The 17,553-nt window shown below is 61.1% G+C and overlaps 1 protein-coding gene and 1 long non-coding RNA gene across 4 annotated transcripts; one reads left to right on the top strand and one right to left on the bottom strand.

The window, feature by feature from the left end:
• Nucleotides 1–324: 324 nt before the first annotated feature.
• WDR81 (WD repeat domain 81) lies at nt 325–13,425 on the bottom strand. 3 transcript variants are annotated; one of them, XM_068210404.1, is made up of 11 exons: nt 13,227–13,425; nt 7,893–11,441; nt 7,556–7,663; nt 7,266–7,456; nt 5,270–5,460; nt 4,882–5,047; nt 4,574–4,739; nt 3,572–4,270; nt 3,271–3,416; nt 2,915–3,094; nt 325–2,041 (listed from the first exon to the last, which is right to left on the bottom strand). In XM_068210404.1, the coding sequence occupies exons 2-11, from the start codon at nt 11,431–11,433 to the stop codon at nt 1,715–1,717; spliced, it is 5,715 nt and encodes a 1,904-aa protein (XP_068066505.1). In that variant the 5' UTR covers nt 11,434–11,441; nt 13,227–13,425; the 3' UTR covers nt 325–1,714. The 3 variants fall into 3 exon arrangements, with proteins under 3 accessions (XP_068066505.1, XP_068066503.1, XP_068066504.1); XM_068210402.1 differs by lacking the exon at nt 13,227–13,425 and adding an exon at nt 12,202–12,340; XM_068210403.1 differs by lacking the exon at nt 13,227–13,425 and adding an exon at nt 12,202–12,334 and having other exon boundaries at nt 7,893–11,444.
• Nucleotides 13,425–15,992, top strand: LOC137485740 (uncharacterized). Its single transcript, XR_011005446.1, has 2 exons — nt 13,425–13,899; nt 15,623–15,992. It is a non-coding gene; the product is annotated as an uncharacterized lncRNA (long non-coding RNA).
• Nucleotides 15,993–17,553: the final 1,561 nt, after the last annotated feature.

Below are 17,553 nucleotides of genomic sequence, written 5' to 3'. Positions count from 1 at the left end.
CCGTGTCCTCAGTGGGAGAGGAGTCACTGAGGACCAGCAGGGAGCACCAACAGCATCTTCCACTCATCCACTCCTCGCAGGAACTCTTGTTTCCCAAGCTCACCCCAGACAGAGCTGAGCTCTCCAACCACATTTGGGAGCTATTTCCCCTTGGAAAGCAAATCCTGTGCAGCAGAATCCTGTTCTACATCCAGGGCTCCCCCAGAACACAAGAGGAGCCTGAAGGAGGAGGTGTCACTTTGGCTGAGCAGCAGGAGGGCTGCAGCCAGCACACCCAGCCCCTCCAGCACAGAGCTTACACACACACACACACACACAGAGCTCTGCAGTTCTTTCAAAGAGTATATTAGAAGTAAATATTTACATCTATTGCAAATGTTTAATAGGCAACGTGGGACTGAGAGCTCCCCTTGGGTAGGGAAGGACAGCACTGGCCAACCACTCACCTCCCCAGCCCCCTGCAGGTGGCAGCTGCATGGAAGCCCTTTCCCCTCGCAGGACAACCCACAGCAGGCTCCTCCTCTGCCCAAGGTAAGAGATTCCCACTCCCCTGATACTGGCTCTGGCTAGGCTAAAGGATGGGTGGGAAAAGGGCTGACATAGAAGGGAGGAAACTGCTCCTAGTGGTGGGGCAAAGAGCACCCTCTGTGCCTTTGGGGTGGGAACAGACAGTGCTGTCCCAAAGGAAAGGTCAAAGAGAGACCATGCTGGATTCTTGCCTCCTGCCTCTCACCCTACAGGGGCAGGAGGGCACAACACTTGAGCACCTTTTTGCTGTCCGGTCTTCCCCAGGAGCCTGACCAGCACGAAGGAGAGGATTAGAAGGATTTATTGAGGATCAATGCCAGTGCACAGCACACATGGCATTCCTCACCCCTTACATCATCATGGGATGCTGGGGTAGGAACCAACAACTGCCCTACCCCAGTGCTCCAGAAGCCAAAATCCCCATGGAAGCATCTAGTTCTGGCCTCTTTAGAGAGTCACATTCCCAGCCCAATCTGCCCCTGTGCAGCAGCCCACTCACAGGAACTGGCAGGGCAGATGGGGTTTGTGCCTTGGCTGGCTTCCATTCCAGTCCTTGCCCTGGAGCCAACACGGCAGCAGAAGGGCTCTGGTGAGCCTCTCCTCCTCCCATGCAGGCTCTAACTCAGCTGGCAGAACCTGAAGTTCACAGAGCACCTCCTCTGGGCTTTGAGCACCAGCCACAGGAGGAGGAGATGCAGCTCCAAAGGCAGCAGTTCCCAGGCCCAGCTTCTGCCATCCCAGTGGGGCTGTTCAGTGGTTCAGGAGAGGAAGGGAAGGGGAAGTGCAGGTGGCAGTAGCTAAACTGTTGTGTTTTGTCAAGGGGCACCTCTTACCCCTTAACTGAAGGGGGGAGGGTACCTGTGGTCCCTATTACTGTGGAGGGCAGCTCACAGTCCCCTGGGGATCAGGCACACACGGTAAGGAAAGCTCCAGGCCTCTCTGCAGGGGTGACAGTGACCTACAACGCCCAATATCTCTCCCGGCAGCAGCGGAGGTTTCTCAGTTATGGCTTTTTTTTTTTTTCTTTTTCAAGATACAGAAAGAGCTTAGAGACATAACAAGTACAGCTCCCTCTGCATCCTCTGCTTAGAAACATCTGCCTCTGCCTCCTCCAAAAGCCATGCTGCTGGCTTCCAGCTCCAGCACAGCACTGTGGGACAGCCACAGGCTGCCAGGCCGGGGGTCACTACGCCAGGAGCCGGATGATGCCGTTGTCCGAGCCCAGCAGGAGGTGGCACTTTGTGGGCAGCACTGCCAGGCTGGTCAGTGTACCCCGAAAGTTCTCTGAGCTCAGCTTGGTCGTGCTGGTGGGCAGGGCTGAGGACTCCAGCATGGAGTAGACCCCGATCTTGTTGGCCACGGTGCCCGTGACCACTTCGTTACCGTAGAGGTCGAACGCGTGGATGGGCTCGGAGGCAGATTTGTAGTGGTGCAAAGGTTTCTGCTCCAGCTCCTTCCAGACAGTCAGGGAATGATCTGAGGAGGAGCTGATCAGCACGTTGCCCTCTGCAGCCTGCAGGAGAGGAAAGGCCAGTGAACAGACACTTCTGTAAAAACTCACAATCTGGTGCTGCACATGAGAGCATCAGGTGGCTGCCAGTGATCCAATGGTCACAGTGCAATCCCTCAGGACAGTCTGAGCCACTTCCAAGCAGCTGATGGTACTGAGCAAGGCCTTGGGTGGACACTGCAAGGTAAAGGATGCTCTGGTAGCTGGCAATCTCCTCCAAGAGATGGGCTGGGCCTCTTCTCAACAACACCCTGACACCCAACACAACTCATTCATCATCTGTTAGTACTGCAGTGGGTACAGGGATTACCGTGCAGTCTCCCTCTCCACTAAATCACCTGCCAAACTGTTTTCATTCTCAGGAGAAGGAATTGGGAGGGTCTCTCACATTTGAAAATACTGCTGTGGGTAGGAGAAGCCTGGAGCTGCTTATTAGCAGAGCTAGTGAGAGGGTAAACAACCCACACTGCTGAACTTTGTTTAACCCACATTTGGGTCGAGGACACTGGAGACCCAGCACTGCTCCCTGGGGCGGGTAAATATGGACAAGAGTTACTCATTAGAGCAACCCTCTCGCAGGGAAGCCCAGAGCCCCGTGGAGAAAGCAACACATTTGCTCCTTCACGGAAGTCATGACCCTGCCCTGCCCCTGCTGCAGACCTGCCTGGCAGGCATTGAAACCCAGGAGGGCTGAACTCTGGCAGCACGAGTTGGACCAAGAACAGTTGGCAGCAGCACTAACATGGGGCAGGAGAGCTTGGGCAGCCTCTCAGGGATATTGCAACGGATGCAGCACACAAGCCCTGAAGGAAGGATGCTCCACACAGCCTCAGAGCATCAATGAGGCCCCACCCTGATCCCAGCTGAGCCTCTCACCTTGATCTGCAGGATGTCTCCCTCATGGGCAGGCCAGCCACGCATGATGAGCCCCGTCCTGGTGTCCAGCAGCACGATGAAGCCGGAGGAGAAGCCGGCCATGACGCTGCGGCCGCTGGGACTCACGGCCAGGCAGCGGATGAGCCCCGCGCTCACGCCACTGGCCAGGCGGAACTCGTGCTGCAACAGAGACAGTCCAGCTGGGGGGTGAAGCTCAGGGGAGCTGGCATTTAAGGGACAAGCTGGTTTCCATGGAGCCATCACAGCTGGCTTTGGGATCTGGGCTTTGGGCCAGCTGTGATCCCATCATTAAGCACAGGGCTGGAGGAAGGTGACTCACAGCACCGCATCCCTACCTGTAGTCCCGGCTTCCTGTGGTCGATGAACCTCAGCACAGAGTCTGCACTGGCCACAGAGATGCTGTGATAGGGAGGTGGCATGGTGGTCACAGCTGTGATGGGGACCTTGCTGTCTAACTCATCAAAAGTCCGCAGAAGTTTGCCTGTGAAAGGATGACAGGTATTATGGCAGGACAAGTCACACAGCAAATCTCTGGTTCTGTGCTGGTTTTTAACAGGAGCCATCCAAACTCAGCACAGCCCCTGCCTGTAAGGGCTGGACCAGTTCACTCCAGTTCCTCACCCTTTCCCTTCTTACCCGTGAACTGGTCCCAGATGTGCACGGTGCCGTCACAGCTCACCACGTGCTGCGGTGCCTCCAGCTGGCCCACGTAGAACACAGACTTCTTGTGCTCGGCGTAGGTGAAGCGCGGTGGCACCTCGCTGGTGCCATCCCCGTAGTTGTACAGCGGCCAAAGCCGCACCGTCTTGTCCTTGCTGCCACTCAGGAAGAAATCCTCGCTGCCCAGCGGTGCCACGCACTTGATGGCCCCGGAATGCCCTGAGAAACTCTGCAGCTTGATCTGGTGGAAGTGGAAGCGGGGGTCGTGCTGGCTCACCCCGATCTCGTACTGCCAGTAGGCCAGCCAGTTCCCACACAGCATGTGGGTGCTGCGGGGCAGGTCGTGCTTCAGGGCGCTCTCCTCGCTGGACGAGCTGGGAACGGATCCATCAGAGCCAGCGCTGAGGCGCAGCAAGCCAAGACCCTCCCGCTGCGTGTCCACGGGCACCTGGATGCGGTTCCCCACCAGGACACTCCCAAAAGTGCCAGAGTGCGTGTCCTCCTGTGGGCTGGAGAAGGGCTCAGCCCCTCGAGGGTCTTGGTCTGAGCCCACCACACTCGGTGTTTGTTCCAGGCCAACGGCCTGCAGGTTGTGGGGGTTCACGTTCTCCAGGTGGAGGCTGGCCAGCTTCTCAACCAGAGAGTGGTTGGGCACAACCGTGCGGATAACATCACCTGAGGAGACAGAGACAATGTGGCTGCAAGGGAAGCAATGTCCCCATCATCATCATCATCCCCCTCCATACACAAGGATGTGGACACAGCATCCCCCAAGTCAGCTACATCTGCTCCCAGCCAAGGCAGCCTGAAGGCCAGTGGGCTCCCAACACAAGAATCAGGCCAAGCCATGCTGTAGAAGCTGTGGATTTCCCCCAGCAGCCCTGTGAGCTGTGACTGCCCTGGCGTTCACACCCAGCACAGCATGCCCAGAGCACAGAGCTCCCTCACAGATCCCTGGAGCTGGTGGCCAAGGCATACCCAGCAAGCAGGAGAAGGGGATGTAGGTGATGTAGGCCATCTCGGGGTTGAACACCTTCTGTAACTCCACCAACACAGATGGATCCAGGGCCAGCAGCTTCCCATCTGAAAGGGGCACCTCCATCACTGGCATGTCACAGCTGCTCAGCGACTCTGCTGTCAACCCCTGGACAAGAAAAACAAGGTCAGATAAACCCCAAGATGAGATGCTCTTACCACACAAACACAGTATTGTGTATAGTATAGGTGTATGCCTACCACATTCCCACATCTGGGAAATGCAGGAGGACCTCTCCCACACCACTGACCTGGTCCTGCAGCTCCTGCAGCAGCGAGAATGCCCCAAAGAAGTTCCTCACTGTGTCACTCAGGTGCTGCTGCACCATCTCCTGCCCAATCCGCAGGCAGATCAAGGCAATGAGGCTGATTGTCTTCACACACAGGACAACACGGGCCTGGGCTCCACTGGGGAAACTGAAGAGGACATCCATGACCAGCCTGCCCTCCACATATCCCTTTTTTCCATCCTCTGCCTCATGCTTCCTGCCTTTTGTGTGTTATCAGGATGCTTTCAGCAGTGTACCAGTGCAAGGAGATGCACATCAGAGCAGAAACAACCCCCAGCCCTGGCAGCATTAATGCCCCCACAGAACCATTCCCAAATCCCTGATTTTGTGCCAATCCTGCAGCACTTACCCGACAGCTGGCGAAGTGAGGAAGCCCAGCACTGGGAGCAGCACCTCTTGACTGATCTTGGGGAGGATGTCCATCAGGGTGGTGTCAGAGAGACACACCACGATCTTCTGTGTCAGTGTCACGGCAGCCAGGAGCCCGGCCTCCTTCCGACTGTTCAGCCGGACACCGCCGGAGCCAGCGCCGGGTGCAACCTGTGAGAGGGACTCCTTCAGAGCCAGGGCCACCACCTCCCCAGCAGGACACAGCAAAGGTGACCCTGGGATCACCTGTGCTCAGCCTCAAACCCAGCACAGCACTGCTGGTCACAGCTCCTGGCAGAGGAACCTGAGCACTGGATCTCAACAGCAAAACGTGTCTGTCCCTCAAGGGAGGAGTCCAAAAACTGACAGGCACCTAGCAGCACAAGAGATGAGCCTGCAGAAAATGGGGAATGACACCCCTAAGCTCACAGATTTCCTCTGCAGAGTACAACATCCCCACAAGCAGGAAGCTCAGTAGCAAGACCAACAACCCCACACTGGCCCAAACCACCCTGGACACCCCAGGACATCATCTGTCAGCACAGAGAGAGGGGAAACTTTTACATATGCACAATTTAAAAGCAAAAATCAGTGTCTTCATCCCACAGCCTGCGGAGGAACAATCCTTGCATGAAATATCCAAGCACAAATTATGGGCAAACCCGCTGCTGACTTCTAGAAATCCAGCTTCTAATAATTTCATGAGGCAGAACTGCACATCCTTTTTCTGCTGACAATGTACTGCTGCTGTTATGGCAGTGCCAAAGAGTTAATAACATCAGCAGCAACACTAAAATATTTCTTTCTACATTGTCCTATTTCCTAACTCCTAGACAAATCAAACACCCAAGAAAAGAGAGCCAGTAACAAAACCCACAGACAATTCCCAGTTCCTGCTATATTTCTTGTACACCTGCCATCTTCCAGCTCATCACAGAGGCTCTTCCTCTCACAAAATAGCCACCCTGCCAAATCCTGCAAGAAGGATTGACTTTATCCTATTTGTGACCCGCCAGTTCCACTGCTCCAGTATCAGGTTGCCAAATGCTGTTTCACAGGGGTATTAATCCCCTCTGTGCCCCCAAGCAATGAGCTTAGGAAAGCAAAGCAGAACAGCTGGAGCTATGATTGCATCTGGGTGGGGAATGATTTTTGCTGAAAAATGGGATTTTTTCCCCTGAAAAATCTTCACTTCAACACTGGAAAAACTGACAATGCCTTTTTGTTTTCCTTAAATGAACAGCTGTGGCCTCTTTTCCTCTATGTTTAAATTATCAGAAAGCTACTGAAGTTTTCCATTTAAACGATAATCCACAACCAAAGTGTTTACAACCACTAAAGAGGGAGCAATATGAAAAATAAGCCTGTTTAAAACATTCAAACCCTTTTTCTTTTTAATGAAAAATTAAGTTTTTCAACCGGCTGCATTATACATTTCCTTTTTGCTATGAACTTCAAGCTGAAAAGTTGGTGAGCCTTGCCAGTGCTTTTTATTCAGTTGAAAACCCGTTGGTCTCCTCCCATTTCGGCCCTATCTACCCACACAGACCTCTGTGAACACTCACTCCAGCAATCTCACAGCAGCACAAGCTGCTCCTCCTGCCTGTTATCACAATCCCATCCTTGTGCCAGCTCTGTTTGGGCCGAATAAATGCTAAATTCTGCTAAACAGCAGAATAAATGCTTTTTCTCTGCTTTCACAAGGTCTGACAGGGAAAGAAGGGTATGAACACAGCCATGTGCTTTGCTGGGAGCAGTCTGGAGCTTGTGGCAGGAGGTGAAAGTGCCTCTCCTGCCCTTCTCAGCCAGCACAGCCAGAGCTGCTCAGCCCATACTGGCCCAGACAGAGTCCAGCCAAGCTCAGTTTTTATGCAAGAGGCTCCTGGCAAGGCTGGGCTATTTTTTTTTTTACATCTTCCCATTGTGCCTGGACGCAACTCTTGCCCCAGCAGAGAGGAGAAAAAGGCAATACTGACCAGGTAGCTGATGTAGGGCAGGTACTGGTAGGTGAGGACAGGCTCTCCATACAAATATGCCACGTGCACGAGGCAGGCCAGCACTGGCTTGGACACCTGATCTCCCAGCACGGGCCGCTTCTGGTAGATATTTCCTGTACTCAGAGGACTGTTCTCATCACTGCTCGGTACAAACTGCTGCCTGGTCGGGCCTGCCCAGAGAACACCACTTCATGAGCTGAAGCAGCAGCCACACCCAAGCAGACAGACTGGGGGCACAGCCCACCCTGGACCCAGGGGAGAGGCATTACCGACGTAGCAAGACGTGAGCAGCCGGAGCAGGTTCCTGGCGATGAAGCGGGACGTGACGGTCGGGCCCAGCTTGGCCGAGAGCCACCTCACCATCTTACAGGCTGTGTCTGCAAAACAGCAGCAGTCGCAAGGACAGCGCCCAGCACGGCACAGGTTAGCTATCTAACAGTCTAGCAGTCCCTGCTGCCCCAACCCTGACTCTCAGAGCCACATGCAGTCCTGGCCTCTTACCCTGGTTTCATCACTGTCCCCAAGCTGGGACCACAAACTCCCCCAAACCTGGACCTGCTTCTCCCGAGGCTCTGCCCAACAGCCAGGACACTGGCAGGGTCTTACCCAGCAGTATGGTCTGCTCTTTGTCATCAGAGTGATCTGGCAGTTCCTCTCCCTCCCCATCCTCTGGCTCGCTGCTGTCATCAGCCAGGGTGACATCCACAGACGCCCCAGCAGCATCCACGACCACCGTCAGCTCCGCGTCGACCACCGCGTCCTCGTGCTCATCTTCCTCGTGCTCCTCTTCCTCCTCCTCCGAGTCCTCGCTCTGCTTCAGGTCCTGGCTGCTGTCCATCGACTTCAAGCTGCTCTTGTCCTTCTGGGAGTCCCCATCTGCAGGTCTGTCCTCGCCCAGGGACACCTCGCTGGCGCTGCTCTTGTCACTCAGCCGGCCGAGGCTGAGCGATTCCTGCTCCTGGGGCTGCAGGGATTCCCCAACGTAGAGGCCACTCTGGAAGTCCTCCCCCTCAGGCAGGTAGGCCTGGTCATGGAAGCTGACCCCAGAGGTGTAGTCCAGGAGGTCAAGTGCAGCAGAGCTGTGCTCCACGTCCATCTTGATCTCCTCCCCAAACACACACGACACCGGGCTCTCCCCTCCGCTCTCATCATCCTCAGCGGTGCCGAGGAAGGATTTGCTCTCCTCGCGCGAGCTCTCGATGCCCACGAGAATCTGCAGGATGTGGGGCAGCAGGTTCATGAGGAAGGACTGCAGCCCCAGGCGCACGATCAGCTGGGCCACAAAGCAGTCTGTGTACAGGTAGAACCTGCCGTGGCGGGAGCAGGGCGTCTCGTAGGCTCCGATCAGGGGTTTCAGCAGGTATTTATTGGCATTCTTGGGCCCGAGGGATTTAGCTATGGGTTCAAAGAGGTACCACGCTGCGTAGACAGCGGTGTTTTCCTCAGACATCAGAGATAATATGAAAGGCAGAAGAATCTCCAGGCCCTCAGGAGTGATTTCAGAAAGGATCCCCTCCAGCTGCTGCCACAGCTGGAAAACAAGCTCCCGGCCTTGCCCTTCATCCTCGATCTTCTTTGCCTGATAGGTGAAAATGAACTTGTGCAGAGCTGGGAAGTACGTGGGGAAGGGGACAATGGAGCTGAAAGGGCTGAGGAGCTGCACGGGACAGGGTGGGGGGAGGCCCTGGGAGATGGGTTTGTATTCAAACAGCTGCACTGCGCCCTTGCCCAGCCTGGTCTTCAGCAGCTTCTCCACGGGCACGCTCAGCTGCAGCAGGACGTGCAGCACGTGCTGCAGCGGGGCCGGGATCTCCTTGGGATGGTAACGGCAGAGGTTCCGCACCATCAGGAACCGCTCCAACAGCGACGCGTCGGGCTTCGAAGGACGAAGCCTCGGTGCAAATATAATCTCAGCTACCAGGATGCCCAGAGCTTGCATGTCCCTCTGGAAGAGGTCTGAGAGACTCAAGGGTGGCTCTTCCCACGGCTGCTCCATCAGCTGCATCTCGCTGCTTAAGCCTTTAACCAAGAAATTGTCCAATTTCTCCAGTTCCTCCAGGGCCTGGAGCGGGTTGAAGCCTTCAGGAAGTGTGATCTTCATGTCGAGCTGATCCACAGCCCCTGGCTTGCTCCGACGGAGCGGTCGGACCCCTGAGGATTTGCCGTCGTTGACATAAGCAGGGAGGGCGGAGGGCTGTGCTGGAGGCACAGTGGCACAGGGCTGGTCAGGGGCTCTCCCAGGAGCAGAAATGGAATCCAGGGCTTCTGTGCCTTGCTCCAAATCGTCCTCACCAGCGATGGGTTTCTCCCCAGACCAGGTGGTTTCACTGGGAGTAGCCTCCAGGACCAGCCCATTGACTGCATCTGTCACTTGGCCTTGGATGTCCTCCACAACCACGGTCTCCCGGATGTTCTGGAGCAGAGGCCGGGCAATGGCTGGAGCTTCTGCAGGAGTGTAGGCAAGTCCCACCATGCGCCTGGGATGGGGCTGGTCAAAGAGCTGCACGACTCCATAGGTCGTCAGGTGCGTGTGGTTGTCAACCAAGTGGAGGCAGACGTTCTTCTCCTTGACTGCATCCTTCCCCAGCAGCTTGTAGCCAAATGTGAGGTCAATCCAGTGGTGCAGGTCCTGGGAGACCTCCCGGCTCTCCAGCAGCATGCGGTGAACTTCGATGAACTCCTCGTAGGAGCTGCACCACGACGGCACATCCAGGTCGGGCATGTCCGGGTGGATGGAGCGGAAGATGGAGGGGTCTGTGTAAAACTCTGGGATGCACTCGTCAGGTGTCCAGCTCTGCATGCGCTCCATGCTGGCTGGGTACTCGTTGGGCTCCCACTGGGACCTCACGTGGCAGCACAGCACTGCCCTGGGTGTCCTGCGGGCCGTGTACACGTAGTAGGTGATATCCGAGAGGACGTCCGAGATGTGATGGGGGACGTGGAGCTGCTCCCCACTCGAGCCCCCCGCAACAAACGCCTGCTTGGTCATCTCGTAGGTGAAGTCCAGCTGTTTGTCCCCCTTGTTGAGACGGAACTTGGATTTCCTCAGGTCCCTGAACTTGCCGTTTTTGGTAGTGAAGTCCACCACCCAGGGAAGAACCGGGTGGTAATTGGGGTCTCCCATTCTCCTCCCAGCCAAGCTGTTCAGACGCATAAGGTAGTCGAAGTTGCTGACCTGCCCGTGCACCCACTGTAACACCAGGTCTCGGAGATCCTTCTGGCAGGCACTGCATGTCACCTCCTGCCTTTGCACACAGCTTTGCTCACTCTCTCGTTCCAGACCACCCTCCAGGTTCTCCTCCTCCTCCCCCGGCCCCTCGTACCCTCTGAAGTTCACACGCAGCCGGCTGCACAGCTTCTCATCCACAGCCACGTCCCGAAGGGAGAAATCTCCACAAGCCAGACCCGCCTGGTGACAAGCCCTCATGGCCTGCAGCACGTGGAAGAGGAGGAAGAGGATCTTGGCGTGGCTGTTGGTGAGCTTGGCCGGGCTGAAGGTCACAATGTCGTGCAGGCAGTACTGCACATAGGGGTAGATGATGTACAGCATGTCGGCCGACTCCAGCAGCGCCTCAGCCTGCAGCACGTTGGGGCACAAGGGCACCCCTTTGGCCACGCTCTCCTTGGCGGGGGACGTGCCAGGCACGTTCCTGCCCACCTGGAGGACGGGGCAGCCGTAGGCTCTGTGCAGGGCGGCCCTCAGCGCGTCCAGCGCCGGCACCGTGGGCGGCGCGTCCGGGCGCCGGTAGGGCCGCGCGTACAGCCCATGAGCCCGGCCCCACAGGTTGTGGTAGTTCTGGGTGGCCACGCTCTGCATGAAGCCGTGCAGGGTGTCCACGCTGCCGCCGCAGCGCTGCTCGGGGGGCTGTGCCCGCAGCGGGTATCCCAGCCGGGCCTTCCGCAGCCCGTGGATCTCCACCCGTGTCCAGCCCGCCGGGAGTTTCTGCACCGAGTGCTGCAGGAACGTCCTGACCTCCACCTCGCTCAGCCCCTCGGGCCGCGGGCAGGCCGCCGGCAGCACCCGGCGCTCCTTGAGGCTCTGCAGCCATTTGACCGGCACGAAAGCGGTGACGTGGGTCCTCTCGGGGGCCAGCTGCCGGCGGTCGATGTTCAGGTCCTTCTCCACGCTCTGCAGGAAGCCTTCCATGCTGGATTCTGCTGGGAGAAAGGTGGCCCAGACAGGCTGTGAGTGAGCAGAGCACAGAACCACCCTGCCCGCCCCAGGGAGCAGCGAGTCTCACTTCCCCATGGGCGCTCAGGGAAAAAAAAAAAGGTGGTTTGAGGAGCTTGGTCACTGTGCCTGTGTGTGGGGGCTGAGATGGGACCAGCCCTGGCTGTGAGGGACAAGGTGGGACCTCTGCAGCCAGGCAGGGTGACATGGCAGGGGGACACGATGGGGACACGATGGGGACCGGCACATCCAAGTGCTGGGGGAAGGGACATTATAGGACCTCTGCAGGCCCAGGGTTGCTGGGGGACACACAGTGGAACATCCACAGCCAGGACGTGATGGCACCTGCTCAGCCCTGGGCCTGAGGGACACAATGGGACATTCCCAGCCCCACGGACTGAAAAGGACCGTGACGGGATATGGAGGGGGACACAACGGCACCTCCGCAGCCGGAGGGGACACACGAGGGCATCTCCAGCACAACCCCCGTATTGGGGACACAAAGGGACCTCTGCAGAGCCCGGAGAGGGGCCGCGGGGGCGACCCAGAGGATGCTGCCAGCAAGGAGCACGGACCCAGCACCGAGCCACGGCCACGGCCGGTCAGGCGGCCCCGGCCCCTCGGGGCCCTCGCCACCGGCGGGGGGACCGCGGAGCCGGGCTGAGCCCCGCGGCCCCGAGGGCCGCTCCGGGGAGCCCTCATCCCCCCGTGGGGTCCCTCACCGCCCCGGCGGCCCCGCGTTACCTGGCGGCGGCGGCTCAGCCGCGGCGGGCGGCGGCGGGGGCGGCCCCGGCCATGTTGGTCAGGTGACGGCGGTCACATGCGGCCGCCGCGCCGCCATGTGCGCGGGGGGGGCCGGGCCGCGCTCCCCGCCGGGCCCCCGCGGGGCCGGGCCCGGGCTCCCTCCAGCGGCCGCGGGGCGGGGGGGGCCGGCGCGGGTGCGCGCGGCCGGGGCGCGGGGCCGTGCATGGGCAGCGGCGGGGCGTGACGTCACCGTGACGTCAGAGGCGCCCCGGGCTGTCAGCTGGAGCCGGGCGAGCCGCGCTGACGAGGCAGCCGGTCTTAAAGGGGTCCCCGCCCGCCGCAGGCGGACCCCACCGGCGGCAGGTGAGTGCCCGGGGCAGCCGGCGCGGGACGGCGGGGCCGGTCTCGCCCCGCCGACCCGGGACCCTGCCGTCCTCTGCCCCGCGAGGCACCGCACGCTACGGGAGCTGCTCGGCCCCGGTGCCCGTGAGCCGAGCCGCGTCCTCCCGCCACCGCCCGGGCGCTGCCGGGACCGGCGGGTGCGGCGGCACCCGCGGGGCACACGGTCACGACATCCACGGGCGGCCGGACCACGCGCGGCCCCTTTAAGGGCGCCGGGGGCTCCCGCCGGGCAGCGCCGCATGGCGCGGCGGCGCGTGGGAGTCACGTGGGTGGGACGTGGCGGCCGCCGATTGGCCGCCCGGCCCTGGCCCGCTGCAATCAGCTGTTACTGGGACGAAGGGCAGGAAACGGCCTTAAAGGGGCACCGCAGCTCAGAACCTCGCCCCGCGGGGCGGGAGCGGCAGCGCCGGGAGTGCCGGCGGGGCAGCGGGTGAGTGCGCCGGGCCAGGCCGGGCCGCCGCTGCTCTGCGCTGCGCTCTCCCCCGCCGGCACCCGCGGCGGGCGCGGCCCCTTTAAAGAAGTTGTCCAGTCATCGCGCGGCGCTGCCAAGTCATCGGGGTCAGCCGAGTTCTCGCGGCCACGCCCCCCGCGCACGCCCATTGGTGCGCGCGGCGAGCGCTCACTTCTGATTGGTCGAGGACTTGGAGCAACTTCTCGGAATCGGGGCTGTGTCTCCAGCCCCGGCACAGGGAGGCGCCGCCCGGGGGCGGGTGGGGGCGGCCGGGCTGTGCCCGCGGCAGCGCCACGCCCCGCCCGGGGCCCGCGGAAGGGTCGAGCACCTTCGGAGCCGCCCTGCCCCCGCCGCCCCTTCACCCGCTTGAAAATGCCAACTCACAGCACGCGGGGCACGCCGGGAGCGCCGCGCCGCACTACAACTCCCGGCGTGCCCCGCGGCGGGGTGGCCCCGTCCGTTCCCAAGGCAACCGCCGCTCGGCCGGGGGGGAGCCAAGCTCTCCCCCGGGGGGGTGGGCGGGGCAGAGCGCTGGCTTTGCCTTCCCATTGGCTGAGCCGTGGGTCGCGCCGGGCCGCCATTGGCGGGAGCGGGTGGCAATCGCGGCGCGGGGGCGGGCGCGGCGCGCGCCGGCGGTACCGGCCGGCGATTGGCCCGGGGGCGTGGCCGGGGGGCGTGGCCGGGGGCGGCTGCGTCATGACTCCGCCAGCTGATCCGGGACGGAGCCGGCGCGCGGCGGGGGGAGGCGGCGGCACCGGCACCGGGCACGGCCGGGGCGGCACCGGCGGGCGGCGGCGCCGGGCCGAGCCGAACCGAACCCAACCCAACCCAACCGAGCCGCGCAGGTGGGTCCGCCGGTACCGCGCTGGGTCGGGCGGTTCGGGTGGCGGAGCCCCGCGCGGCGCCCTCGGTGCTCCGGGGCTTGAGGGGCCCCACGGTGCACCCGTTAGGGAAGGTCACCTTTCCCCGGGGCAGGGCGGCCATGGGGGGTGCGGCGCGGGGCGTCCTTGGCCGGGCTCCGCGGCGCCGCCTGGGCCGGGCGGCCTCGCCCCCGGTGGCGGCGGGGCGGGGAGGCGGGGGGGGGTTGGGGCCGCGGCCCGTGCGCGGCTCCCGCGCCCGGGGGTCCCGGTGGGGCGGGCGGGGCTGCGGCCGGGGCCTCCCCGCGACGGGCGGTGGCCGCCCCGGGGGTGACCTTCACTCCGGGACCGGACTGGGCAGACTTTGACCCGCGGCCGCTCCCCGCCGTGGGCACGGAGTGGAGCATCCCAGGCAGCGGAGGGCCGGGAGGGCGGCGGGGTGTCCCGGAGGGAGTGGAAGGAGCGGCTTTGCCGTGGAGCGGCGAGTGGGGAGCTGCCTCCGTCACGGGGGAGGGGGGAGTTGGTTTTACCGAGAGGAGAGACACTGGGGGAGGGGGGGTGACCCGGTTATACCGGGAGAGGGGCACCAGCTGGGGGCACAGCGTTCTTTAGTAGCGGGGTGAGCTCCCACCGGGGCCCTTCCCAGAGCCGCTGGGGTCTGTCGGTGCTGAGAAGGGCTGGGTGGGAGCCCTTTTACCGACAGCCGCCCCCCGCTCCCCCCCCCCCCGTCGGTCCCCGGTGCCGGCGGGGCCCCCGGTGCCGGTGGGGCCGGTGGCTTCAGCGGCGGGTGCTGATTCACGGGCCGGCGGGGGTGGAGCAGGGCCGGGACCAGCTCGCTGGAATCCGGACCAGATGTACCCGGCACGCCAGGAATGCTCGGCATCCCCGCCGGGCCCCGCCGCCGCCGCTGCGCCCCGGCCACCGGCCCCGCACCGAAAGCCCCGCAGCACCCACCGGGTCCGGCCTCCCCCGGTGCCCCCCCGGGCCCGCAGTGCCTTTGGGGTGACGCTGGGGGGAGGATGCTGTGGTGGCCCCCCGGGGGTTTTTCCCGTGTTTCCCGTTGCTATCTGTCCCTCACCGTGCCCGGTTTCCCGGGAGGTTCCCAAAACTCGATCCCTAGCAGCTCTGGGTGTTGTAGGAAAGGGATTTTTCCCGGGTCAAGGGGGAAGCAGTGGGGTCCAACACCAACCCTGGGGTTGGCGTCCTCGCCCTCCAACAAAGCGACTCCGAAGGGGGCTGAGCTGCCCGAAATTCCCCCGCCGGTAGCTCGGCAGCAGCCTGACAAAGTGTCTTCCCCGTCAGGAAGCAGCTGGCTCCCGTCCAGGTGGGACCCTGCCAGCGCTGCTGGATGCCCGAGGTGAGCCCTGGGAACGCCGTAACCCCCACCTGCCGTGGCCTCCCTGCTGCGGCCACCAGGCCCTGCCGGAGTCGCTGGCCTTATCTCTTATTTTCCAGCAGAAATGGCCTTGGATTTCCCTGCCTGTTCCTCGTGGTTTAGGGCTGGCTGCAGGTGCTGGAGCTCACGCACCACCTGCTTTGGGAGCGGGGAGGGATGGGGAGAGTTGAAGTTGGAGCTGCCTCTGGATTTCCTTGAATGGGGGGAGGACAGAGCAATAGGTCAGCGTTGTGAGGAGGGAGAGAATCTGCTGTGGGTGACAGCTCAGCTCGGCACAGTTCAATCCTGGCTCTGAAATGTGTGTTCCCTTCCCAGGTGCTGCTGTGCCACCCTGCTCCTGGCTAACCAGCACCAGTTCTTCAGTGGCAAGCTTTATGTCCTTCTCCAGTAGCTAAAGCTGCCAGTTGAAGAACTGTTGAATGTAGCCACTCTCTTCTCGTCACTGGGACCTTGGATGCCAGCCAGAGCCGTGCCATGAGCCACTCTGCAGAGTCCTGTGGATAGGAGGGCTGAGGATGACTCGGACCAGGATGAAGGAAGCCTCCTCGGAGCGTCCAGACAGAGCCTTGGCTGGAGGATTGTAGGCAGCTGTGCCAGAAGGGATGCCAAACTGTGTCCCCCCCTCAGTGGGGAGGCACTGAGCTGGGAGGAGACTGAGAGAAGCATTAAACGTTGTTTTGCTCAATTGCTCAGTTTTAAGAAGTTTGTTGCCTGGATCAGGTGGGAGGATGGTGGGGGTGCAGACCCTGGAGCGGGGCACAGCACCAGAGCTGTGTCCCAGCGGTGCCACTCTGGGGTCTGCGGTGGAGGCTTGGTCCTTCAGGTGCCCAAGGCTGGGCGTAGCCCACAGCTCTGACCTGCTGCTGAGCTCAGGAGCTGCATTCATCCTGCAACGTGCCAGGCAGTGGGATGGAGCCCGGGGAGAGGGCTGGCTGCACACCCACGCCGCCCCGCTGCGGGTCGGGCTGGGTGCGGTGGGGCCGGGCCACTGGGCCAGGGTGACTCAGGGCCGAGTCACGCACGGCTCTGGACGGCTGTTCCCGAGCCTGTGGCCCTGGGAGCCACACTGCAGCGCCAGGGTTCCGGGTATTTTGGAGCTAGCAGCACTCGGAGGGGCCGTGGTGAACTTTATGGGGCTCTTCTGTGGCCCAGGCTCTGGCTCGTTAGTGAACAGAAGCAGAAGGCTGCCCTGGAAGGAATTTGGAAGCTGCTCTCCAGGGCTGGAGGAGCCCCTGCCTTGCACTGAGCGAGAGGGGAGCTCCACAGGCTCAGCAAGGGCTCCAGGGAGCCTCTGTGTGCCAGGGCCACCAGCTCCCAGGCTGCCTTGGTGAATGGGGAGCAGGGAGTGTCCAGGCACTGCTGCTCAGAGCCTGCCAGGAAGAGCACAGCTCATCCCAGCTCCGAGGGCGGGCAGGGAGGAACAGCCCTGTGCTGAAATGTCTGCACAGTCTCAACTTAATCTGCCTGCCCAGACTCCAGCTGCCCAAAACAGGGCTGCTCCCAAACTTTGGCACCCAGCAAAGCACAGAAAGTGGCCTGGCGTCCATTAAGTGGTAGAAGTAGAAAAAAATCTCTTATCCCGGGGTCTTTCCTTCTTACCTAAAGCTGCTGTGCTTGGTGTGTTCTTGCTGACGGTTACAAGAAGCTGAGTTTCTTCGGGGTGCTTGTCACCCAGAGGGGGTGGGACTGCTGAACACCCTCGGATCAGTTCCTCCAGCTTGAGGCAGAGCCTGTCTCTTCCACCACAGCTGCCCTGCTGCAAGTCCATGCAGAGCAGCTGGCACCTGCTCAGTGCCCAACACATCCTGGAGTGCATGGAGGGGCAGGAAGTCATGGTGGGGGGGTGGAGGGTGCCTGGGGGCAGGGAGGAGCAGCTCCTGGGCCATGCTCCCCCTCTTGTGCAGCACAGATTGGTCTGTATGAGAGCTGTGTGCTCCGTGTGCCTCCGGGATCTACACCTTCCCTGTCGTGAAGGAGCAACCTGTGCTGCTGAAACCCAGCTCTTTCCTGGGCAAAATGCGGCTCTTTCAGAGCAGAGAGTTGCCCTGAGCAGAAGCACCAAACCTCTGAGGACAGGAAATGTAAAACATTGTACTTCAGGTCAAATTCACACGTGAGGTGCCAGAGGACAGGTTTGGGTGTTTAACACAAGACCAGCCCTGCAGTCTCTCACCTGCTGAGCAGAGGGCTCAGGCTCTGGCTGTCCTGCACTTCATGTCACACCAGAGGGGGTTTGGGCTGTCAGT

Source organism: Anomalospiza imberbis, chromosome 20 (genome assembly GCF_031753505.1).
Source record: "Anomalospiza imberbis isolate Cuckoo-Finch-1a 21T00152 chromosome 20, ASM3175350v1, whole genome shotgun sequence".
NCBI lineage: Eukaryota > Metazoa > Chordata > Aves > Passeriformes > Viduidae > Anomalospiza > Anomalospiza imberbis.
This window is presented reverse-complemented; position numbering and strand designations above follow the sequence as displayed.

Coding starts and splice junctions, on each gene's coding strand:
- WDR81 (XM_068210404.1), bottom strand. CDS start 11,433: ATGGAAGGCTTCCTGCAGAGCGTGGAGAAGGACCTGAACATCGACCGC. Junction 4,740..4,881: donor TGCAGGAGCTGCAGGACCAG/GTCAGTGGTGTG, acceptor TTTCTTGTCCAG/GGGTTGACAGCAGAGTCGCT. Junction 4,271..4,573: donor CCCCTTCTCCTGCTTGCTGG/GTATGCCTTGGC, acceptor CTGTCTCCTCAG/GTGATGTTATCCGCACGGTT.